This window comes from Dicentrarchus labrax, unplaced genomic scaffold, assembly GCF_905237075.1.
Source record: "Dicentrarchus labrax unplaced genomic scaffold, dlabrax2021, whole genome shotgun sequence".
NCBI lineage: Eukaryota > Metazoa > Chordata > Actinopteri > Moronidae > Dicentrarchus > Dicentrarchus labrax.
The window spans coordinates 3,418,010-3,441,956 of NW_026136720.1; the positions used below are offsets into that span (position 1 = coordinate 3,418,010).

Consider the following 23,947-nt stretch of genomic DNA (forward strand, 5'->3'; position numbering starts at 1 on the left):
CCTCTCTTTTTCTCTTCCTCTCTCTTCATGCAAACACTTTTGGTCAAATTTCCTGCCCCCATCATTACTTTCCTTCCTTCTGTCCGCTCTCTCCCTCTCCTTTTTACCCCCTTTCTGTCTGTCCCCGTAGCCTTTAGCTGCAGCAGCATTAAGAGGTCAGCTTTAAAGGGCCAGTGTGTAACGTTTCAGAGGATGTATCAGCAGAGATGGAATGTAATATCCATTGGCATGTTTTCATAAGTGTATAATTTCTTAAAAAATAGAATGGTTTGGTTTTTGTTACCTTACAATGAGCTGTTTTTATCTACAGAGGGAGCGAGTCCTCTTCTGCAGTATGTTCCTACAGTAGCCCACAGTGGACAAACCAAACACTGACGCTAGACAGGACTAGTTTCTCCAACATGCTTGGGAGACGAGTGGTATTCAGTTGGTTGCGATCTGCAACTCCCCCACTAGATGGCATTAAATCCTACACACTGGTCCTTTAAACCTAACCCGTCTGTGTCCAGGTGTCACTGTAGTTGTACTGTAGCTGCTGAGAGTGTGTTCTACATACTGTAAGCCAGAGCAACACCACGGTACACATTAGTGTCACTCAATAAATGGGTTTTCATTTCCTTACTTTCACTCTGTGAGGTGGTAATAAAGGTCACAAGGAGGGGTTTGTCAACAAGCTGATTTGTCTACAGTACGACTGAGGAGAAATGGCTTTAATCCTGCTTCATGTTGTGTTCACTATCAAGGTGTAAATCAACTTTTTGCCTCCCCCACACACACCACGTTCACACTACGTATTACTAACCGTGCCCATTCTCTCCTCCGCTCTCCCCCATCCCCACCTGCCTATTGGATGGCCCGTAGAAGAGCCCACCTGTCGGAAAGGTTTGTCCCCTTTCTGTCTCCTTAGCTCGCACTATGAGCAAGGCAGCATTGTGCTGTCTCACCGCCTGCCCATCAGCATTTCATTCCCTTGCTTTTTTAATATCATAGATAGGCTTTGATTCTTTTTACCGAGCACAAGATATTGGCAAATCACCTACAAAAGTCACATTGCATGATGTGGAAAAACCAAGAGGCAGAAATGTAGCTTAACTGAGGCTAAAATTTGTTCACCATTTGTCAACAGTATCAGTTGCATTCTTGAGGGATGATTTTGAATTTGACACATTTTTAGCCGAATCCTTGCACAATTACCCCTCACCTCAACTCCTCATTCACCTCAATCCCTGCTGCTAGTTGCATGCTTCATTGTCCTTCCCACCTCATTCACACACCGCACACACACACACACACGCGTGCACACACAGATGCCTTGGAGGTATTGAGTGGCCACTCACCTGGATCTAAGTGCTCCCCGTGGAGTGTGGTGGCTAATGATGTGTCCTCAGCATGAGCTTTACTTACTTATTTACATCAATGCACTCTAATAGTGTTAGGTAGCCTTCCCTATTCACATTCTTCACACATTTAATAATCAATAGTTTTGGGACTTTTAAATTGTGCTCATGTTGGTCTGGCATCAGCTGGTCAGGGTTGGCATCACTTCACTCTGAATATTCCCTGAATTAGTACGGTTCACTTGAATAACTACAGTAGCACTTTCACTTTTTAATTTCACCCTTGCAGTTTATGAACCCGTCTGTGTGGACTAAGGTATTAAATACACTCGGCTCACTTTTATTTTGTTCCTTGAGGTTGCACTTCAGAACAGTCAACCTGCATTCAGCCTGTCTGTTAGCCTGCAGTCAAATCTGTGATGCGCTTGACTAGTAATGTCGGTCTGCTGTCTAAGCAGCCGTCCCAAGGGCTGCGGCTGAGCCGCAGTGTGTCTGTGCACACATCTTTCTGTGCTTCCTAGTGTCCCCCCTTCTCCTTTTCCTCCCCCCTTTTTCCTTTTACACATGCACGCACACACACCTATCTGTATGTATGTGTATGTGGTAGTAGGCAGGGTCTGGTGTGGTTACTTTGTGTCACTGAAGACTTAATGAGGCGAATAAGAAGCTTTTAGAGTCAATGGAGGCGGATAATGTGGTTGAGGGTTCACTCGTGTGTGTGTGTGTGCGTGTATATGTGTGTGTGTGTGTTCGCCACCGGCTAGCAACATTGCTGTTCCCTTCTGCCCTGCTGCACCTGAACTAATAAGCTTCAGACTACTCTGTCTTCTGTGTTGTTGGTGTGTGCCTGTGCCTGCACTAATGCTCAGTTATTTTTCCTCGGGGTCACCGGGCATACCGGGAACTGATGTCACAGTGCAGCATTTCACAGAGAGTGAACAGGAGAATTTCAATGTCTTCGTGAACCGAAAGTATGTCGGAAGTAAGTGGACAGCTTGTCAAACAGTCTGGAAAAAAAAAAAGCTGCTATGAAGTCCTGTTAATCCTGTCCCAGGCACAAGTGTCCTATCTGAGAGAGTTTTTAGCGCCACAGGCGATGGCATGTCTTCTCAGAGGAGTGTGCTTAACTCTCAACGCATTGATCAGTTGGTGTATCTTAAGAAAAATCTGAAGTAGTAAAACTGTTTACCAAGCCTTCACTCAACCAGCACCTCCCTTCCAACTACTGTCACTACTGCTGCTCCCATCCTGTATGTTAGAGAGCGCACACATAGCGAGGTACGGATCAGTGTGAGCACTAATTCAAGTTAATTAAAATGAAAACACATCGCACAGCACAACACAGCACAACACAACTCCATGCTTTATTTACCAAATGTTTCTGTCTAATTTGCTGGTGACCACACTGATGAAGGCATAGCTGAATAAAACATGGCTGTGCGACTGTTACTGGCATTGCCATAATTGTTACAACAACCATTATCCAACACGGCTTACGCTGACATTTGAAGTTAACCTTTGTGTGCTTTTTATTATTGGTAACACAAAGGTAATTTTAATTTAAACTGAGAACAGTTTATTACTTTGTTACTTTGCCAACATTTTAAAGTTAGAATTCCAGTTTGTCCAATTAATGGAATCAGCGATGAGGTTTGATTGTTTGCTGTGCTGCATATTATAGCAGAACCTTTAATATTGAACGAATGTACTACTACAAATATTATTTCATTTTAGAATAATACTTGTCTTGCAATATTTAGTTACAAAATCTCTCTGTTTTGAATGGTGCTTAATCAAGAACCAAATTCATTGAATGTAAAGCAATTTATTCTCTCAAAAGTTGACATTTATTCTCTTAATTGAATTTCTTAGGCCACACACTCTAGTGTTAGATTAAAAAACTGATGCATGAACAGTTTGACTGTGCGGAGTGCAGCAGGATGTTGGTCTGCACTGTGATGGTATGAACATAGGAACAGATGACAGCACATCCCCCCTCCTCCTGTCTTCCATCCCTCCCTCCCTCCCTTCATCCATCCTTCCCTACATCCCTTCCTCCCTCCCTCCCTCGCCACCTGGAGCCAGCGAGCCGTGACACCAGAGGGAGGGAGGGAGCGATGATGAAGGGACAGGGGACTGGGAAGAGAAAGAGAGAGAGGACCACAGAGGGCTAGATGAAGGAGAGAAGGAAGGAAGGGGAGGATGGAAGATAAGGTGTAGGGATATGTAAATAGGAGAAGATATTAATTTTGTTAACGGTATTAATGGAATAAACAGAAAACGATGTGCCTAGAGCAGGTCTTTTCTTATAAATAAAGTTTTAAATGGAAAGAGTGACCTTTATCTTTATGCTTACATGATTTCCAAATGAACTGTGATACACTACAGTACATATGACACATTGTGAACAGTCCATAGCCCCATGTGAGCTCAGTGTGGGGAAAAACTAGCGCATGCATTTCTGACTTCCAAGCGGGGAGAAAGACGCCGGCAGTAATCCGTGTAGAATGTAGTTATGATTTATCAGTGTAACCTTCTCATAAAAACAATAATTTGTTAACAGCGGAGTTGTAATGTTCATTCTTTAACATCTCCACCCCCTCTCTGACATCCTGTTTGTTCTGACACTGTTAAAAGAAAGTGTTTGCTATCTGTTAGTCCCCCATAACCTGCCATCGCCTGCTTTATTGACTGTGCATGAATACATAGACAGAACTGTCAGCGTATTTCTGTGTGTGTGTGTGTGTGTGTGTGTGTGTGTGTGTGTGTGTGTGTGTGTGTGTGTGTGTGTGTGTGTGTGTGTGTGTGTGTGTGTGTGTTTTGAAGGCTAGGAGCACGGCGGTCCCCCGGAGAGCTCATTTTGTCGTCTTCTCGCTTGATTTACCTTCTTCTTCTTCTGCTGTTTATTACCAGTCATTACAAGCTGTTTGGAAACCTAATAGGACACACTGACAAATAGACTGGGAGAGACCCAACCAGGATAGGCATCGGAACACAAAATAACGCGCTGTGTGTGTGTGTGTGTGTGTGTGTGTGTGTGTGTGTGTGGTGTGAGTGTGAGAGAGAGAGAGAGAGAGTGAGAGAATGTAAGTGCTTGTGTGTCATGTTTCATGTTTGCCTGTGAGAATATTTGTACATGCAACATCAGCTATCTTAACTCATGTATAGAAGTTGTCTGTTTACTCTGAGTGATGTCTTTGTCAGTCCTCTCTGTGTAGGTAGCTGTGCGTGTGCGTGTGCGTGTGTGTGTGTGTGCGTGTGTGTGTGTGCGTGTGTGTGTTTGAGACGGTGGCCAAAGATGTATACCATACTGGCTACAACCCCCCTCTGCATTCCCCTCTCCTCTCTCTCTCTCTCTTTCTCTCTCTTTCTGTCTCAACCCGTCCAGGTGTGGCTGCACCAGCTGCTAAAGAGAACAGGACAATTACACACACACTTGCACACACACACACACACACACACACACACACACACACACACACACACACACACACACACACACACACACACACACACAAACACTTCCTCTCTATCTCTGCTGGCTAATTGTCACAAGACAAACAAGGCGCTTTGCCTTTATGCGCTTCATAAACAGGGGCCAAGCAACAATTAACTCCCTGCTTAATTCACTAACTATTCTGAATTCATTTTCTCCTGTGACAGGCACATCTGTCACAGCTGGTAGCGAGTGAGTGTGTGCGTTTGTGTGTGGGAGACGGAGTTTGGGCCTATAGTAATGCAATTAGGCTGCGGCTGTATACATTGACAATACGTTGAGGCTGATTACTACTGTTGTGTGGGTGTGTGTGTATGAGAAAGTGCCACAGGTTAACGCCTTACTGGCATATTTCTGAGTTACAGAAACAGGCACTGTATGTGAACAGAGAGAATGTGTGTGTTTCCTTACACTGTACATCATTTTTGAGCTGGTTCAACTTAAAAAGTTCTTTTTTTTTTTTTGCTGCCGTACAAATGTGAGTTAATTGAACTAAGGTTGAATTATTACATTAAAGTCTGATTTGAGTTGCAAAACCAATTTAGTTAACTGTTAGTGAGTTAACTAAACTTGAGAAAACATGTTCGATAAGCTTAAGATATTAAATTCAACCAACAACTCTTAGGTCACACAGACAAACATTACAAACAAAACAATGTTTTCATTAGTGTGGGGAAAAAAATCACAGCTTATCTTAAAATGTATCAAAGATGCACTGCAAGTTTCCATCATATATGTTTTCTTCAAAGTATAAAAACTAAACTTAAGTTTATACTAAACTAAAAGTAAAAACTAGAAATGTTAAGTTAAATTAACTTGAAATGAATATTACTTGTATATTTACGTTAAATTGATGAGAAAATATTAGTTGATTCCATTCATTTCCTGTATTAATGTTTACAGTGTTAGTTGCATGTTGTGTTTTCCTCTGGGTTTGTGTGTATGTCTGTGGGAGGGAGCGGCAGCAGCATGCCATTTCAAAGCGTCATGATGTAACCTCTGTTTTATGTAAAAGAGAGGGAGAACTGAAGATAGCGGAGGCAAGGCGGCACAGCCTGGTGATGGCAGATTGTCTTCACTGTCAGAGACAAGAAGCAGAGACAGATCTAGATCTACATCTTGTGACTCAGTGACCATCAGGAGGAAAAACACTAGTTATTGTTTACATTGATCTATTCAGACCTGTTTTACTGATATTACCATTAAAACCTCTACACTCAATTACACCAGGGTTTTCACTTGATTCAGGCTCTTTTCAGGGCTGTGTGGGTACGTGTAGACTGCTAGTCCTTTTTGTTATCTTTGTTGCTCCTGTTAGGGCAGGACAACTTCTATCTTTGTCATTCTAATGATTACAGGGACTTGATGAGATCACATAACCCCCCCAGCATAGCCCCACACGCAGACCTCTGCTAATCCAGAGCAGAGGTCTGACCAAACGAAACCAAAACCTACTGCATGGTTAGTTACCAGTAGAGTTATGTTTTTTCCTAATTTAGAGAAACCAACCCTTTAATGAACTTGGATATTTCATTATTCATCCTCTGCTAGTAAATGTTTTGGGAGTTTGGGAGTTCCATCCTGTATGTTAATACACATACATAAACATCAGGCACCAAAAATGAAACTGTGTAAAGGATATTAAAATGTATGCAGTATAAAATAGTATAACTATTATAAAAAAAAATAACACTGTGCTATATATGGAATAAGAGGAATATAATGGGATAGTAGAGAGGGGGCCGGAAGGGACAGACTCACATACGCCAGTGAAAAGAGATGATGTACATTGCCAGAATGACACTAGTGAGTGGGAAATTGAGACATCAAGAGGACAAGATGTTGACAGAAATAGTGGTGATTACAGATCAATTGAATAGATTCATACTGATGGCAAACAGCAGGAGAAGAAGCAGACTGATGCAGAGATAGAATCTGTAGAGGACATGGAGGGAACAGGCGAGGGAGAAAGAGACAACCGAATGCAGATCAATAGGGCGAAATGAAGAGAGAGTGGGTGTGTGGATGGGTGGATCAGGATGAATAAAGCGTGAGACGGAAGGAGAGAGAGACAGAGAGGATGAGAGCGATTTCTGGCAGATTTTGGCTCACACTCAGTCCTCTTGCCGAGCAGCTGGACTTCATTAGTGGCTGGTGTTAATTACTGGGACTGTACACACACACACACATGCAGATAAGTGCGCGCACACAGGCACATGAACACACACCAATAGATCCGCGCACACTCACACAGCCTGTGATTCAGGGTCACCTTGCTAGCCTTGTTTGAACCAGCAGAGAGAGGGGGAGATGGTGCCAGACAGACAGAAAAACAGAAATGCAGAGAGCTCACACACAAGTGTCAGTCCACTGTGGGAGTTGTATATGTTATTAATGGTATTTTGAGCAGCTGCAAAGTGAGCAGCTGGTAGATGGACAAGTGATACTGTAGTTCACTCAGTCAACGGTTGAACATAATTAGATGTGTATACGGGCTGTAGAGTGTAATTGCAGATGAATAAAGGAAGTAGCTGCAGAGAGCAGAGCCAGAAAGATTATGGAGGAGGTTATGAAGCCAGAGGAGGTTGTCCTTGGATTTCTTGGAGGTTTACCTTAAATTATGGACTAGTGCCATAATGATTTGGTTTTTAAAGAATGTACTGCAGACTGAAACCAGTCTGACGTAATGAGCATTATGACACTGTGGCGGAGAAAGTGCTAGATGAACACCTTCTCAGCTGTGCTATTCATGAGCTCCAGTGAAGTATGAGTCACTGCTCATTTATGCTTTGAATTCTGAAATAGACTCTGCAAGCTATACTGAGCTAAATAAATCCACACAATGCTTTAAAATACATGTCAGGGTTTTATTTAATTACCTAAGGAGGTCACAGTTTATATGATGTAGGCAATATGAGTTAATGTGCTATGTTGTTGCAGAACCTGGGGCTGTACAAGAGAAACTTCCTATCTTACCAATCTTAACTGTTTGGTAACCATGGTAATTAGAGTTAGGACCTCATATAGGGAAAAAGCCATTACAGATGAACTGTATACATAAAAAGTACATAAGCATCCTAACATCTCAAAATTTTAAATAAACCGCTTCTGTAATACCAAATCGGGACCCTTAACCTGTCTCAGCTTAAGATTTAAGACAGGAAGTTTCTCTAGTACAGCCGTGATGAGTGGAAAGATCCTTGCCAGAGTAATCTGTGTATATCAGTGTTTTGCTTTCTTCAATTCATCTTTAATTAATCATCTAAGATCGAGTAATGTTGAAATAAAAAGGTAAGGCACAAACCCGAGTTTTAGATACTGATATGAAGAGTGGCTTCTGCAGATTAGAGAGTAAACCTACAAATTCAAATAATACAGACCTCGGTGAAATGGGTGACTTCCCTCTTAATAACTGCCTGTTTACACAAAGGCCATGACCTCATCACAGAGGAGCCAGGGCAAACATTAAGAACAAACCTCGGATAGAGAGAGAGGTGCTCAGAGGCTGAGCTGGAGATTGATTATTGATTTGAATACTCACTCGGGATTGGCTAGTAATCTATTATTGATTATTACTGTCTTCATTAACCAGGTTGGATTCATCAGTGGCTTGTTAGGGTTACTGGACATTGTGGACAGTGAAGATTTAGTCTTTAGATTAGTTTGGCTCTGAATTGGGAGCTGGCAGAAGCCTCAAGATAACCGAAGACACAGAGACAGGAGCGGGAAGTTCTTAAGTGAGTGACGTTTTCTGCTATTAAAGTCTATTAAACTACTCTCAGAGCTGCTTAATGGTGAGTTATGCAAGACTCTGGTTGTACTGGGCTGCTCCCAAGTGTGGATGTAACTGTTTAACCCTCATCCTACCAACGTATTTAACATGCAGGGAATACCAACTGAAGAATAAACTACAAAGCAGAGAAAATGTTAACTTATTTCTTCTTAGAACATTATCAGCAAGTAGTAAATGTAATCTGAGACAAAACCATTATTATTATTATTATTATTATTTTCTGAAAGTTTTAAATTAAAATAGACAGAGCATTTGAAGAAATCTGTGTCTTCTGCATGTGAATGTGACATTTAAAATATCTGACAGAGTGCCCCTACCCCTCCCCGATAGTGGTTGGTACTTTAGATAATGACCCATGGCAAATGAACCTAAAGAATCAATCAATTGTTCCATCGATTAAATCTGCAAAAGGAGAATCGGTTGCTGTTCCCCAGGGCCCTGATACGTTGGTAATTTTAAAAAGCACTAATTAAAACAGAAAAAGAAAATTATATGAAATAAAAAAAAAAACCCAAAAGGTTTCAGCTCTGGACGCTGAAACATTGTTGTCCAGTTTTTCGTGACAAGATAGTGATGATCATTTTCTGGATTCTGCTTCACTGTAATCTGGCTTTGGATCCACATATCATGTGCTTGGCATACATGCTGTATATTTGGGCGTGTTGCCAGTGGTGGTTCATTACTGATCAAGAGATTTTTGTCAGACAAGGTTTTACAAATGTGAATTAATTAATAGAGCAGCTGGGGTGAGAGAGGGGGAGAAAGCAAGACTTAGAATATAAGCAAATTCCTCTTATAATTATTATTATTTTGGCCAAAAAACAAAAAAAGCCCATATGTGTTTTAGTTTGGAAGTCTGGGCAATTCCAGAATAAGATTTCATGATTAATCATCTTAAGTCACTGCTACCGCTCGACTCGCGAAAACATCGTGTTTCGGTCGGACCGTAGAATACAGTTTGCGGAGAGAAAGAGAAGATGGACTGCACCACATGAGGTGGGATGCAAAGCCATGCTGGGAGAGGTTGAAGGGTTTTCTTTGGCTCTTAATTACACGGCAGAAGACAGGAGAAGGCAGGAGTGAGAGGGAGGAAGAGAGAAGGGTTGAAACAACGGTATACACTGTCGCTCTCTTATCTTTCGTCTCTAAACAGATGTCGGCCAGGCTGTTCTCTTTATTGCAGTACAAAGGCCCTCTGACAAAAACACACTCACAGCCATGCACACACATCATCCTGGGCAAATCAATGCATTCTAGTTTCAGTAATTTCCCAAGGTGCTTTGCTCTGCCCCCCTTGGGTGAGCAAGGTGACAAAGGCAGCCACGGAGGAGACAATCTCTTACTTTCTGTCCTCCTTTTTTTTTTTAGCCCTTTTGCTTTCTTTCTTTTTTTGCTTTCAGCGTATTTGCTTTTCTCTTTACTGTATGTACATTAACACAATATGTAGTGTTGTGTCGCACTGATTTCCATACTGCAGGAATCTCTGGGAGATATTTGCTTCTATCTTAATTAGTGTAAGAGTGTGCATCAGTTATTCTTTTTAATAAATGTACAGTATAATCAGCAGACTGCAGCTGAAATGTTGCTATTCATCCTTCATATGGCAATTTCACCCAGACCTTTTGCTAACAGCAGCAACGTGTAATAGCAACACATAGCTAGTTGTATTATGCAATATGCAGAGGTATGTTACGCTGTTTGGTCTACAGAGATTTCTTCTCCCAAACATAGTTATTCCATGTTAGTGTGTGCTTAATGACTGAGCTTATACATCTAACTGTAACTAATGGGGTTGAATAAAAGGACAAATCGATCAGTGAATGTATGGCTGATAGACATTCTTTTTGTAGTCCGAATGTCGGACCGAATTACATTTTTGCTTCTCTTCAATATTTAGTCCAACACAACCGATCAGTAGTGAGAGATCTATCCACCCCACCCATGGATGTATTAAGAGAGGATTTGATACAGTGTTGGAGGCAGGGCTCTGTTCATTCTTATGGAAGCTGCTCAGAGGCACACAAAGCCAAAACTGTTTGATTTCCCAGTATAAAATTACCCAGATCTTACGCCTTCTGCAATGGCACTACAGAGACTCTCACTGGCTGAGCCGCTTCCGGTAACTTGAATGGAAAACGTTGACAGTATATATAATGGACAGCGCTTCCAGGTCTGTGAAGTGAAGCCAACGCGGAAGTGTCTTAAACCCGCGTTCTATGTAATGTCCAGCAGGGGGAAGCTCCATGGGCTGCAGTAAAATAGACCATAAAGCAGGGTGCTTTAGGGCGTGGCTACCTTGTGATTGACAGGTCATTCTCATTGAGTCTGTCCCGCGCACCGCATGAAACTCGAATCAAACCCAAAACAGAATTTGGATTCATATTTCTCACCTAAAACCTCGTACCTCACCTCCAGTTGAAGTCATGTTTTTAATATCGATCGAAGAAATGTGGCCATTTAAGAGTTGTTATCTCTGAATAACCTGTAGAGCTGCATTGATCAACTTGGTTGTTCCTTCAACCCCGGGAAACAACCATTACCACTATTATCACTACTGTATCCCTTTGAATCACAAAAAATTGCCTAAACAACAACACGATGCCATATTTAATCTCCAAAATGCCAGTTTTTGTGCACCAGTAGCCGCTGCAGTCAGACCAACAATATGGGGCTTCATTCACTGACAGTGTCCGCACAATGTCCCACACAGCATAAAACAACTCACCTGCAGCGCTCCGTCATGTGGGGATATGTCCTGTTCAAAGGCTTTGTAATCTGCTGGCATACTGCAGGTTTAGAGTGGGGCTGCAAACGCCACGAGCCCCCAGCCCCACCCACAACATAATGATAATTACAATCATTATGCTAATATTGTATTGTCATGTAATGTGCTGTTTAGTTTAGGTGGAATGACTAATGACTCAGAACTTTGTCCACTTTTGTTTTCTCTTAGTTACTTTATTCCTTTCTCCTTCTGTGACTCCTCACTCTCTCCTCCTCTCCCTGCTCCCTCCTTCTCCACCAACCCACCTCCACTTCTTCCTCATCTCATGTTCTCTGTCCCTCTTCATCCTTGTATCTCTCCTGGATGAGAGACACTCATTTGTGACAGAGCCAACCTGCTAATGGTGGATGGCAAGGAACAAACTTGGCCATGCCAAATATACACACAAACACGCACGCACACACACACACACACACACACACACACACACACACACACACACACAGTATTTGTACGCACTAACATGGACGTCCGTCTGGAAATACTCATACTGAGACTGATTCTCTTTTGCAGCCACGTACACACACAGCAAACATTCCCAGGTACAAGCACACACACACACGGACACACATCAGTGCATAGATACACAACACATTCACACTAATGTATTCACATAACACTCTGTATGCTCCCTGCTGCATTGCTCCTGGTGCTGGGCTCCCTCTCTGCTCTGCGCCGCGCCTCCTCCTCCTCCTCCTCCTCTTCGTCCTCCACCCCCACCACCTCCTTCTCCTTCTCCCAGTACATCTGGCACGCTCAGCTGCCGAGGAGCGCCATAATTATCCCGCCGGAGACGCACACACTCGCGTACGCATACACACACTCTGTGCGACGAAAGCTCACACACACTTGTCTTCGGCGATCCGCGCCGCTCCCTGCTGCTCTTCGTCACTACCGGGGCTTCATTAGAGTGTGTGGAGAGTGTGTGCATGTGTGAGTATGTGTGTGTGTGTTGATGCATGGTGCTTTTGGATGCTATCCAGATGTTTTTTCTTTATAGTTGAGGAGTCGGGCGTGTCCTAGATGCAACTGCCCTGCTCCTGTACGCTCAGTGTTTTGAGTTTGAATCCTGCCTGTCTCACGTATAATCGCATTTCTTTCTCCCCTTCTCCCGCTGTTCATATCAGTGTCCAGTCTAATTTAGCCATCATGTGGAAGACAGCGAGCGGGCAGCAGAGAGTATCACTTTGTGTCAGTCTGGGATGGAGCTAGAAAGGGAACATGGATGCACGGCCTTACACTCTGTCTGTCTGATCTTTCTGCCATACAAGAAATCCCACCTCTTTCTGTATTTATTTTTGAACATAACTAGAATTAATTCATGAAGTCTTGTTTGCTAGTATGAGTTACCAGAAATGAAGACACTATAATTGGAGAGGATAAAAGACTGGCCTTATTATAATATAAATGCATGTTAAAATAAGAACAGGACACATTGCCCACTCGTTCTTTCTCTCTCTGCAGTAGTAATTGCAGGGGTTGTGTCACATTGTAATTACTGGCCTGTACAGGTGAAGGAGAGGCTGAGGTTGGAGTGCTGCTGCCTGGGGTGTGTGTGTGTGTGTGTGTGTGTGTGTGTGTGTGTGTGTGTGTGTGTGTGTGTGTGTGACAGAGAAATAGTAGGAAAGAGAGAATGTGAATGAGTGAGGACAGTGTGATTGGCAGTAATTGTGTGTACTGTAAGTGTGTGTGTGTGTGTGTGTGTGTGTGTGTGTGTATTTATAGGATGACTGGCATTCAGTGTGAAAGTGTGCGGGTGTGCAGTCTCATAGTGCCTGCTGTGGCTGCTCAGACTGGTACCGTAGGTTTGATTTCCAGCGCCACTTTGTGTCAGACTTACCACAGAGTCAAAAGCACTTTGTGAAAAGAACCTGGAAACGCCTTTCCACCATTTTATTTCCAATCCATGCTTTTAGTGCCACAGGAAGCAGGGAATAAAGCACCTGCATCAGTCACATGGATGGGTGCTAAAGACCAATGACAAGCTTTGTCTGTATGTCACTGACGCAATAAACCACGTGAGCCTGTTGATTGCAGCCTGCTACCTTCAGTTTTTACCTTTTGTACTTGTTCAGAACTTAATCTAAAGCCATTGTACATGAACCATTATAATGAAACTACTTAGTCCTACATTTTTCTGGAGCCTTTCCCCCCCTTCTCATTATACCTTTTGTCGTCACTATAGTTACAGAGCATTTCTGTCCTGAATGAATTTATTGTTGAATGCGCAGGAACATAATTGGACTGGTTGCACTAAAAATTGGCAAAATGTAGATGTATGAAATAGACCTATGTGGTTCTAGAGGCTTGGTGATGTAGTGACTATCAAGCTGGGCTTGTGCTAGTTAGTCACAATAGCTAACAGAGCACTGGGCCATTAACTCCCAACTGGCATTCTGTTCTTGTACATAATTTCATTCAATAAAGAGTAGATGAAGGAGAAGAAAAGGCTCCACAAGCTAGAAACTTGCTTAGCTTGGTTGCTAAAAGGACAAGAGTGAAGAAGAGAGAAGTTTTAGGGGTGCTCCGATCAGGATTTTTGGGGCTAAACTAATTGCTCGGTCTATCTGAAGCAGTTTCTTTTGTGTAGCATTATTTATTTTACTGTTATACAACATTGTACAAACTGATCAAATCGGTCGCTGGAATGTAATATACCACACAGCCCGCAGAGGTCAATCTATGTATGGGAAAGAATGAAAATAGCTTTCCAGTAGAATAAAATAAATGCGTCATCTGATCAACATTTATAGAAACTGCAGATCAAACTATTTCAAACTAATATCACCCAATAAGAATTAGTGGCCAATCACTCAAAGCACCCTTTAAATCATAAAGGTTATTCAAGAGGCATATTTGATCTATCACCTGCTGTCTTATAACTGTCTGCAAACTGGAACGAGATATGGATCCAGTCGTGTTCCAGCAGCTCAGGGTTGCAGCTTTACTCCATTTTGTTCCACATATTGTGTGTACAATTACATTTGTACCACCATTGATTATACTACATGCTAGTTAATTGATAATACATGTGAGGAGAGAATATCTCGGACACAATGATGTGAATTCCCCACTCGCATAATAAGAAGTCTTGTTGGCTTCAGTTCCTCTGTCCTCTCCTCTTTTAATCCCTGCTGCTCTTTCCTGCACTCCATCATCCTATCCCTACCTCAACCCCCCCAGCACCACCCCACCAGTGCCTCCCTCTCTTCATTGTCTGTCCACTTCCCCTACGGTAAAAGGGTTTACCCGTGAGATTCGCTGGACTCTCTCTCTAACACACACACCCACACACACACACACACACACACACACACACACACACACACACACACACACACACACACACACACACACACACACACACACACAGTGCTAGGGGCCTAGGTAGAAGTGTAATTTCCCCAGTGTTCTCCCTAACCTGGAATATCTGACACTGTGACACCAGAAAAGAAAGGGAGTCTCTTTGTGTGTGTGTGTGTGTGTGTGTGTGTGTGTGTGTGTGTGGATGAGGAGATGTGAAGTTTTGCAAGAGGGGGGAGAGGTTTGAAAAAGGTTTTCAGCCTGTTATTTTATTTCTCTGTGAGCTCTTACAGGAACTGCCTGCTTTCTACAATGGGGTCGAAACAGGACTAGCCAGAGCTTAGGGGTAAAACACAAATAATAGAGTTTAACACAAGGTCAAATAGGACTAGCTTTAGCCTGCCTACCATTCCATTGCACCTGCAGTGTGTGAAAATGCACCTGGCTGTGTGTTGCTAAATGAAGTCATTGTGATGATAACTGAAGAAGTGAAATGAAAGTCAGAACACTCAGTCAAAGTTTGGAAGAAAATAATGAATGCATTGGTGTGGTGGTTTGGGGCAGTCTCAAGGGTTTCTGTTGGAACTCTAATAAGAGTTTAATTTTCAGTCATGGAAAGAAGACTTTTAAGGACAGACTTTTAGGATAGAAAAATAAAATGCTTTAGACTTTTACATATTAAGTACCTATTAAAGAAAGTTCTCCAAGAGGGAAAATTAATCCAAAGCAAGAGCAGTGTTTGAACCTGAAAATGAGTTGTTTCATAGCAGTTCAGTTGTCTCAGACTTGTCCTGGGCTCGTTGGTATTTGCACTTAGACAGATATTCTAGATGGTCGTCCAGAACTAACTTCCTTCATCAAAACAAAACTATTGATGAAGCACGCTTGTTCATAAAGTCAGATTAATTCAAAATCCATCTAGAGCATCTAGTGCAATGACTTTGGCCGGCCAGGTAACCATGGTTAGGCCCCGACTAGTCCTGGTCTTGGACTCGAGGTGGTTTACACACACAGTGTAGTGTTAGTTACTTTAACTTTGTGTCCTTAACTTGCTGTTCAGCCGTATTTAGAAGGGCAGAAAACTTGTAGAAAATGTGAACTATCTATTGAGTCAGTTTTCATTTTGACATCTTTGTTAGACTAATGCCATCATGATCACTGTGCCTTTCATCAGCCTAAGCACCGTTGTGTCTGTCTTTCTGTCTGTCCATCTGTCCATTAGTCAGTGTAAAGGCTGCAGACAGCGCTGACTTACTGACTAAAGTTTGGACAAATGGCTGTCGGATCGATAGCTTCCCACCAGCAATATTTGCTATCAATGCATGTCCTCCTCATTACCGCAGCAGGCTGCCCTCTCCATGGACCTGAATTATTCATACACACAAACAGGCACAAATTTGCAGCCACACACACACACACACACACACACACACACACACACACACACACACACACACACACACACACACACACACACACACACACACACACACACACACACACACACACACAGAATACTGCATCAGAGAAGAAGCTGGCCTTTCTCTCTCTGCCTCCAATCCTTCCTTCCTTCCTTCCTCCCTTCTCTGTTTCATGTCTTCCCTTCTTTCTTTCTCTGGTTCACGTAAGCCCAGGGCAGAGAAAGAGAGAGACTAGCCCCGCCTCCCACTTTCTCTCTCTCATTTTTTAACCTCTCGTTCACCCAGATGCTTACTCATGGATACTTGCCTCGCTCAGCACATCTTCCTGCCTGCGTGCTGCGTCTTTTATTTTAGTTTCTAATAATACCACTTAGACCACACCATTATTTTTTAAAAAAGGAATTGTGTTTGAATTTATCTTTAATGACTTTATTGTCCCCACAGCAAAATGGGTTTGCAGTTCTTAACAATGAACTTTTTGATAAGCTTCTTGCTCAACACACCAGTGCACGCTGAGAAAACTAATGAAACATTACATTAATGATTTATTATGAGCTAAACTGCATGCCTTACAGTCTGTATGGTGTACAGTCTAAGTCAGAAGGTATCCGTTTGGGTAGGGCAGCAACCCACCTATTAACCTGTCAAACAGAGATATGATACCACTCAATAATACAATATTAATGCCCCAAAACATACGCAATATGACACAACGCAGCATGGAAAAACCGTAGAAGCTGCTCTAAGAGCGGGCTGAAGACAGGAGTATTCATGAAGGCTCATCTGTCATGGTTTGCTGTAATCAAACCGAAAGGACCTGCTGTAGCCCTTCTCTGCAGTCTTGGAGTGTAATAGCAGCAGCAATTGTCTCTTCCTATAATAATGATCATAAAGTTTAACAGCCCGGTGTTGTAGCCGTTTGCCACTTAATGTTGTCTGCTAATGGTTTCTAATGACGCCGCTTCTGTGTGTGTGTGTGTGTGTGTGTGTGTGTGTGTGTGTGTGTGTGTGTGTGTGTGTGTGTGTGTGTGTGTGTGTGTGTGTGTGTGTGTGTGTGTGTGTGTGTGTGTGTGTGTGTGTGTACAGTCCCTGTAGTCCAACCACATCTGCTGTGCAACCGTAAATAAATATGGGATCAGCGTTAATTACAGAATACATAAAAACTGGTGTAAGTGAGCTTCGGCCCACTTCACCTGTTGATGCAAACGCACAGACAGACAGACAGACAGGTTGCTATGCTGGAGGTAGCATTTAAATAGTTTTTTTGTTTGTTGAATGAATCAATATTCTGAACACACAGGTCTTATCATCACGCAGCCTTTCCAACTGGCGACGTAGTTATGACTGGTGTGTGCATGCCAGATCATAAAGGATGGGTGTAGGTTACAAAATGCCACAGGTTGTCAAGTGACCATGACGCACATACACACACTCATCACATATTTTGAGCATGGCTCTCGACACAGGGTTGATTTCAGACCAGATGTTAAGAGTGCTCCTGCTGTAATTAATCTGATCGCTGTCCCTTTGTGTGTGTGTGTGTGTTTACTGTGTGTGTGTCTGAAGGAGGGGAGGACTATTGTTCCAGAATTCAGTTTAAGATACAGCTTGTAAGTGTGCTTGGATAAAGAAGAGGATGTACTTTAACAACTTGACAGAGATAAAAGAGAAAATAATATATATCTCTTCTTTATACAGAATTGGTGAGAGCTAATTCTCCCATCTCACACTGTCCGCCCATTGTTATGTTACTATGGTACACTGATCACGATTAGTTGTTGCTATGGTACACACTGTTGTCCATCAGTTGTTGCTATGGTACACTGTTGTCCATCAGTTGTTGCTATGGTACACTGTTCATGGTCCACTGGTGAACTGCAGGTCCTGCCTTTTTAGTATGTGCGGCGGCATCGAAGCTTCAATCTGGAGCTGAATTCAGATGACATATCTGTGTGTTTGCATGTATGTATCTTTGTGTGTGTGTGTGTGTGTGTGTGTGTGTGTGTGTGTGTGTTTGTGCTTGCGTGCATGCGTAGGCGGGGGGGCACAGTGCCCTGAGGCGCTTGGTCCTTAGCGGTTGGCTAACGGGGCGCAGAGCGACCCTCATCCTCGCCCTGATCGATGCGGTGTGTATGTGTGTGTGGAGGTGTGTGGTTGTCTCGTTAGCAGGAAGCAGAGGAGAGTCCAGGGACCCCTGCATTCCCTGCCCAGGGACACACACAGGTCCCAGCACCTGGACCAAACGTACACATGTACACACACTCACACATCCACAAGATGGAGATGCACACTCCAGACACACACAACTCACCACCTCTCTCTCTCTCTCTCTCTCTCTCTCTCCCCGTCTGTCGCTCTCATACACACACTTTCTGTCTGACACACACACTCTCACACACCATGCATACAGATTGAGTACACACGGCAGTCCCAGTGCGCTGCAGTAGCACTAAGCTTAATGTACAGACATGGCCTGTAACACAAACACACTCACTGCGGAAGACAAGGCTTCACTGTGGAAAACATGGAGAAACAGAATAGAAAGTTTCAAGTTGAAATATTTTAATTTCCAACAATATTTGTTGTGAATGTGTATGTTTTTGTACATGGAGTTCTTTGTGCACAGCTGGTTTGCTCAAGTGCATGTGTGTGTTGCTAACCATGAACTATTATGGTCAGATATTAGCGCCCTCTGTCACACAGGCAAGTGCATAAACATCAGGGTCTACCAGCTCTCTGCGTGTGTGTGTGTGTGTGTGTGTGTGTGTGTGTGTGTGTGTGTGTGTGTGTGTGTGTGTGTGTGTGTGTGTGTGTGTGTGTGTGTGTGTGTGTGTGTGTGTGTTTGTGGACTCACCAGATGGACCATGAAACTGTTGATGTGGAAAGGTATGGTGGGTGTAAGAAAGAGTGTGTGTGCGTGTGTGTGTATTTAAATAGGACTACTGATGTTCAAGGGTCCAAGAGTGTGAAAGCGGTCTATCTCATTGTCAAGGACACCTTTAATTACAACAGCAGGGGGTTGTCTGTGTGTGTGTGCATGTGTGTGTGCGTGAGAGAGAGAGAGAGAGAAAGAGAGAGAGAGAGAGAGAAGAGAGAGTGGGAGAGAGAGAGAGAGAGAGAGAGAGAGAGAGAGAGAGATGGTAGGTGCTGATTAATGAAATGCATTTGTTGGTGAGACCATCAGCTTTTGCTGACAGTTCTGTGTTGTACTGTACTCTACTTGTACTACTACTGTACTAACTCTACTTTGACCTAAACAGATGTTGACCGAACCTCCAGTTTTTAGTATTAGTGGTACCAATGTAATAATAATCATTTACGCCCATCCCTTATTAATCATTGTGTAATATTATTTCTTATTATCCTGTTATATTATTTTTCTGTTGCAAACCATCAATCTGAGTTCTGCTCATGGTTTGTTACATTAATTAAACTAATTATGAAGTTTACCAAATATTGTTTTCTAATTTTCTTATGATCTTTTTCCTTGAATCAAAGGATGTGTTTCTCAGTAGTTAGTAGTTATGATGGCAGGAACTTTTGTGATGAAAACAAACTTTGAAAAGGAAATAATTTTGTCTGTTTGGTTGTAACAGCTGTTCTATCTGATAATTACTGCTTTTAACAAAAGTAATGGCATATTTATTTTTCACTACTGCATTTGTGCCAGCTCCTTTAAGACCCCCATGGCAAAGGCTTTTCTTTCTCAAATTGACTACCAACAAATGGAAAAATATATATAACAAAAATATTGTATTAACTCAGTCCCATTGTAGTGCTGTGTATCGTATCGTACGTATCACCATACAGGGGTTACGATTCAATATATTGTGATATATCGCGATACTGTAAGCAAGGCGATACATTGCAGTTTTTGTAAATCTAATTTTAGGAAAACTGTCATAGTATAAAGAACTCACCGCCAATCAGCGACATATATAAAGATGCATGACATGCCAGCTCTCCAAAAGGGAAGCCAAAACATCTCTATCGCCCCAGGGTGGCTAACTGCAGTATAGGTCATAAAGCCTGCTGGCTCTATGTTAACAGATGGGATTTTTCCTAAAGATGCTTTTTTGCATTTTAGGTAGATCACACTGATGTGTGTTCCGTTCGGTTTTAATTAGTTAATTGAAGCTATAAAAAGGGGGTTTCATGTCTTGATTGACAGCTGAGCCCTTTTATACAGTGGGAGGAAGTGGAGATGCTTTTATATGTTGAGGGTTTAAACATGAAAATCTATAGTGTTGAGAATTGATTAAATATCACAGAACAAAAGATTGTGATACTCAGCTGTATCGATATGTTCTCACGCCCCTATCCCTTCGCCAACATGCACCAAACTAGTTGAGAATGTCAGAGTAGCATCTAAACCAGCTAATAAACAAATAAAACGACGTTTGCTGAACAACATTGTCTTCATCGCTGGTTATAGACAGTAACGTGGTGTTGAACATTCCTGAACAGGAGAGAATACAGGAAAAATACAGACCAGAAGATGGAGAAAGAAGCGAACACCAGAGATAGAAAGTAGACTGTCTAATTTGGGCATAATTCTAAAAGAGTTGTACTGATTCCTGTTGTGTTGCAGTTATAAAACCATTGCAGCTGGATGCTCCAGCAGTTACACAAGCTCTGCTGCGAATTACAAGCATCTCGTACAAGTTGATCGTCTTTGGGGTTTTTTTTGTAAACAATTGTTAGTCTGAATGTTTCCACTCCCTCTGTCTAGCCTTAATGCACTCCCTTTTTCTGCCTCCCTCCTCCACCGAGCTCCTCCTCTCACTCCCTCCCCTCCCCTCCCCTCCCCTTCTCTTCTCTGCAGGAGGAGCTGGAGGTTGGGGGGTTTATGAGTTGGCAGTCCAACTGCTGAAAGGGTGGACACCTATGGGGACCCTCACAGCAGCATACTGCACATGCACGTACACACACACAAACACACACATGCACACACACCATACCCAGAGCCAGAGCCCAGGGAGTGTATGTGCAGAGAGCAGCTGTAAGGCCAGTGGACTGTTACTGTAGTTCTTTGTTCAGCCCTGGCTCGGCTCCACTGAGCCTCTCTCTCTCGTGCGCGCGCTCTCTCTCTCTCTGTTATTCTTTCATTTTCTCTCTAGCCGTCTTTCTCTCCTGCTCTGAAGTCTTTGACTCTTAACCTGTGCTAGCGTTTATGTCCTTCAACGTTTTTTGGCTCTATTCTTGTTTGTCTTTCCATGTTTTCCTTCTCAGGGTGTCCGCAGGTCTTTAGAAAGTATTTAAAAATGTGAAACAATATTAAAATGTGAATATAAATTGCTGTATTTTGCTCCTTGGTGTCACGCAATGCTGATTCAGCGCTCATACCCGGTTCATGGAAGCTTATATTGGTCAACACCCAGTGACCGGTTGGAAGAAGAAGAAGTGGGGAGTTAACGTGAGCAGTGAAAGCTAAAAGGCAGAGAAAAGAGTGCCACCTACAGACACTCAAACTTCTCGGATTGAAATGTAGTCAGAGCCCCACAGCAAGGACTGCTCACCCTTAATACTCATCAAAATAAAAAGCTAAAATCTCAAATCTATTAACAAATCTGAAAAGGCGATGCATATACCACGATGTCTGCCTGCTTCTTTCATCTTCTACTCTCATCCCTTTTACACACAAGTCCAAAGTCCAGAAAGGGAGAGAGACAGACAGATGGAGGAGAGAGAGAGAGAGAGAGACAGGTGAATTTCATAGCACAGACAGACAGACAGAGGCATGTGTTTCTTTTTTATACAGTCGACGTTTGGTACATAACAGAGATCAAGCTGCTTTTTGTCTGCTTGTCACTGTTTTGACTCCCCCACATGCTGTGTGTGAGTGTGTGTGAGTGTGTGTTAGCCTGTCTCTCTGTGTCTTTGTATGTTAGTGTGTAATGCATCAGTCCCTCTGGGTCCATGCTTGCACATAACAGACATATCAGTCATGTGTGTATATTTTTCCTCGTGTCAGTGTGTCTTAGTGTGCCATGCCGGTTTCTGAAGTGAGGGGATGAAAGGAAGCATCTTCTGTCACCACGGCGATCAGGCTAATTACAGCAGCTTAAGTGCTTTACCCACGGTCATCACACACTGTCAAAATACACCACTGAGCGCTTGAGCGTGTGTGTTTTTAATTCTTAAAGACCATGAAGGCTTGCTTTTAACCAGCTCAGTAGTTCTGTGCTGTGTGTGTGCGTGCACAGATGCACACGCTCATTTGTAAACACTTCACTTGTCTGTGGGAGGGGTTTGAAGGCACTTGATGCTCAGTTTTGTTTTTTAGTTTTTTGCAGTCCATTTAAAAGCCTCTAACTGCTTTGCTTCATTATTTCTCACCCTTTCTCTCTCATACTTTGTACTGAAGGCAGATTTAGACTCACAAAATACATGAGGAAAACAAGAAACGTAAATATCCGTGTATGTGCATGTGAGTCTTTTGTTTCAAAAGATTTGGCGATTGGGACAGTGACCAGGTACACCACATGTGTGGGTGTGTTAGTGTGCAGCTTTGTGTTTATGTACATACTCCTTTGTGAGTGGATAAATTAATTACTCTGGGAGAGTGTGTGTACCTGTGTACTGAGGGTTTTTGGGTTGTATGGTGCTTGTGGAGCCCTAATGGAGTGTGGAGTGTGTGTTTACGCGCTCCCAGGCCGCTGTTTAACGCTTAGCGAGCTGGAACTAATTTACTAATTGAGTTTTGAGTTGGGAAGAAACGACAGCAAAAGAGAGGGAGGAAAAAGGGGGAGAAAGGGATGGAGAGATACACCAGGGGGCTTCTGAAAAACTCTCATATGTTTTTTGGAAAAGCGGAGAGAGAGGGATTTTGTTGTTGAGGGTGTATAAGTTGTGTGTCGTGTGGCATTACTCTGGTCTTTCTCTCTCTGAAACACACACAGAATCCTTCCAGTGCCACTTGGCATCCACTGTATGTGTGTGTGTGTACATGTCTGTTGGGTGGATGACAGGCAGCTGTGAAAGCCTGCTGGTAGATTATAAAGAAGCCTGGCATCTCCCAGAATGCACTTCAACTGCAGTTCCCCATTAAGAAGGTGGAGCGGCTGAACAGTCAGAGCAGAGATTGGAGAGAAAGAGAAAAATAAAGAATACCAGGCTTTTATTGTGCAATTTAAAAGGTGCAGCTACAATCTTCCCTCATTTTCACTCTATTTTTTACCACTATCATCAAACACCATCAGTGATTGACCTACAGAGAACGATGAGCTCCCACTCCATCTTACATTCACACAGACATTACCCTAGTGACCAAATTAATGATTTAGTACTAGAAAACAAAGGTACCATTTCAAAACTGCATGGAAAGAAATCAGAAAGTAGCGCCAGTGTATGATATCAGAGGAAAGAGAGAAGAAGAGGGAACAGAGAGGTAGGAGAAGGTTGTCAGGGGGAAAGCAGGAGAACAAAATGCAGAGAAGACCTTAAAGACCTCTATGTAGGAACAGTAGAAGAGGGAGTTCAGTCACTAGAGGAGGTGAGAGAGAAGGGGGGGGTGTTGCTCAGGGAGGTGATGGGGAGGTCTTGGGTCGAGTCATTCGGGGAGTCATGTCAGTACCAGCTGCCTCTCTCTCTCCGTATTTTCCCATTATCCCCCTGGGGTACTGACCAGAGATTTCTACAAAGGTCGCTTTAAATCTAGCAAACAAAAGAGACCTGATCTGTTCCTTCTGGAACCAGGTTTTGTCTTCCTCCCCAGCATAGAGCAGTTCTTTTCTCAGTAGGATATTTTGGGGATATACAGTAGACACAGAGGGACTTGCACAGTAAATAAAATTGTGTGTTTTTGTAATT

At 42.8% G+C, this 23,947-nt stretch overlaps 1 protein-coding gene across 2 annotated transcripts in view; it reads left to right on the forward strand.

The window, feature by feature from the left end:
- znf423 (zinc finger protein 423) overlaps positions 1-23,947 on the forward strand; it is a 163,696-nt gene that overhangs the window by 95,840 nt on the left and 43,909 nt on the right. The window contains exon 19 of one of the 2 annotated variants that reach the window (XM_051381003.1): positions 862-882. The exons of the other annotated variant lie outside the window; for it this stretch is intronic. Coding sequence (XP_051236963.1) covers positions 862-882 — 21 coding nt within the window. The remainder of the gene's footprint in view (positions 1-861; positions 883-23,947) is intronic. 2 annotated transcript variants of the gene reach the window in all.